This window comes from Salvelinus sp. IW2-2015, linkage group LG7, assembly GCF_002910315.2.
Source record: "Salvelinus sp. IW2-2015 linkage group LG7, ASM291031v2, whole genome shotgun sequence".
Classification (NCBI taxonomy): Eukaryota; Metazoa; Chordata; class Actinopteri; order Salmoniformes; family Salmonidae; genus Salvelinus; species Salvelinus sp. IW2-2015.
Genome location: NC_036847.1, coordinates 32,545,976 through 32,547,972, shown reverse-complemented (window position 1 = coordinate 32,547,972; position 1,997 = coordinate 32,545,976). Strand labels below are relative to the sequence as shown.

General features: G+C 41.6%; 1 protein-coding gene across 1 annotated transcript in view; it reads left to right on the top strand.

Moving 5' to 3' along the window:
- Positions 1 to 1,997, top strand: part of LOC111966146 (ATP-dependent 6-phosphofructokinase, muscle type-like) — a 21,885-nt gene that overhangs the window by 6,483 nt on the left and 13,405 nt on the right. The window contains exons 7-8 of the mRNA XM_070444343.1: positions 132 to 280; positions 577 to 647. Coding sequence (XP_070300444.1) covers positions 132 to 280; positions 577 to 647 — 220 coding nt within the window. The remainder of the gene's footprint in view (positions 1 to 131; positions 281 to 576; positions 648 to 1,997) is intronic.

Below are 1,997 nucleotides of genomic sequence, written 5' to 3'. Positions count from 1 at the left end.
CTTCTCTCCTCTTCTCTCCACCTATCCTCTCCTCTCCCCTCTCCACCATTTCTCTCCTCTTCTCTCCACTCCTCTTCTCTCCACCTCTCCTCTTCTCTCCACCTCTCCCCTTTTCTCCACCTCTCCCCTCCAGAGCAACATTAATGTGGCCATAGTTAACGTCGGTGCCCCCTGTGCTGGTATGAATGCTGCCGTGCGTTCTGCAGTGAGGATTGGAATCATTCAGGGACACAATATGCTGGCCGTTCATGACGGGTTTGAGGGTCTCGCTCACGGAAATGTACGTACACATTACTAACTATGCACTGCACACTACGCAGAGCCCATTCGTCTCAGCCTAAACTCCTCTTTTGATCAGGGCCTGTACTCATAAAGTGTCTCAGAGTAGGAGTGCTGATCTAGGATCAGGTCCCTTTTGTCCATTTCATCCTATACATTATGGTATATAAGGCTGGGATGCTTTGTGATTACAGAACCAGGTCATCTATAATCTAAAGATAGAACAAGGCCTGGTACAGTAACTCTTGTCCAGTGAAGCTTGAAACCTCTGACCCCTGATCTTTACCCCTTGACCAGATTGAGCCCATCACCTGGACAGGAGTGTCAGGCTGGACTGGGAAGGGAGGCTCTGAGTTGGGCACCAAGAGGTATTACATCATATCTCTTTTACTACTCAGTTTGTATTGTCAACTGGGGTGGAACCAATGATTTATATATACACTAGATGACTGACAGGTGTCTTGTTTTGAAGCCACTGCGCCTCCATCTTGGCATTGCCTACCATAGTAAAACATTATATCTGTACTTGTTTTTACCATGTTTATTCTATTACAGACACCTTAATGCATACCTTTAAATTATTTTATGCGAGCTAAACATAAAAATACAAATGAAAAAATATATTAAAACATTTTCCTTATAGTATAATATTTTGAAAGTACTAATGTTACTGTCCCCACTGCAACAAAAAAAAAGATTTTGTCCTTGAAACGTTTCATTGAAATAGAGCTAGCCAGCTTGTAGTCCTAAAACACATTTATAAGTTACCTCTGTTTTGTTCAGACATCCTAATGGCAAAATTGAATGTGGAAAAAATTGTGGTTTTGAMAATAAGGTCTGAGGTTAACACAGGCTTAGGAGATCTTCTATGTTTTGTTCTATTCGATAATAGCAATCAGTTAACATGACCTTTATGATGCCTTTATGTGATGTATGTGTTTTTTATTACTATATACACTACCAGTCAAAAGTTTTAGAACACCTACTCATTCAAGGGTTTTTCTTTATTTTACTATTTTCTACATTGTAGAATAATAGTGAAGACATCAAAACAATGAAATAATACACATGGAATCATGTAGGAACCAAAAAAGTGTTTAAAAAATCAAAATATATTTTATATTTGAGATTCTTCAAAGTAGCCACTTTTTGCCTTGATGACAGCTTTGCACACTCTTGGCATTCTCTCAACCAGCTTCACCTGAAATGCTTTTCCAACAGTCTTGAAGGAGTTCCCACATATGCTGAGCACTTGTTGTCTGCTTTTCCTTGACTCTGCGGTCCAATTCATCCCAAACCATCTCGATTTGGTTGAGGTTGGGGGATTGTGGAGGCCAGGTCATCTGATGCAGCACTCTATCACTCTCCTTCTTGGTAAAATAGCCCTTACACAGCCTGGAGGTGTGATGGGTCATTGTCCTGTTGAAAAACAAATGATAGTCCCACTTAGCCCAAACCAGATGGGATGGCGTATCGCTGCAGAATGCTGTGGTAGCTATGCTTGGGTTAAGTGTGCCTTGAAATGATAAATAAATCATAGAGTGTCACGGTTCATGAATCCACTGCCTCCACTCTCTCGTCTCTCTCTTTCGCTCTTTCGTCTCTTTCTCTCTCTTCTCTCTCTCTCTCTCTCTCTCTCTCTCTTCTCTCTCTCTCTCTCTCTCTCTCGCCTCTCCTCTCTCTCTCTCTCTCTCTCTCCTCTCTCTCTCCTCTCTCTC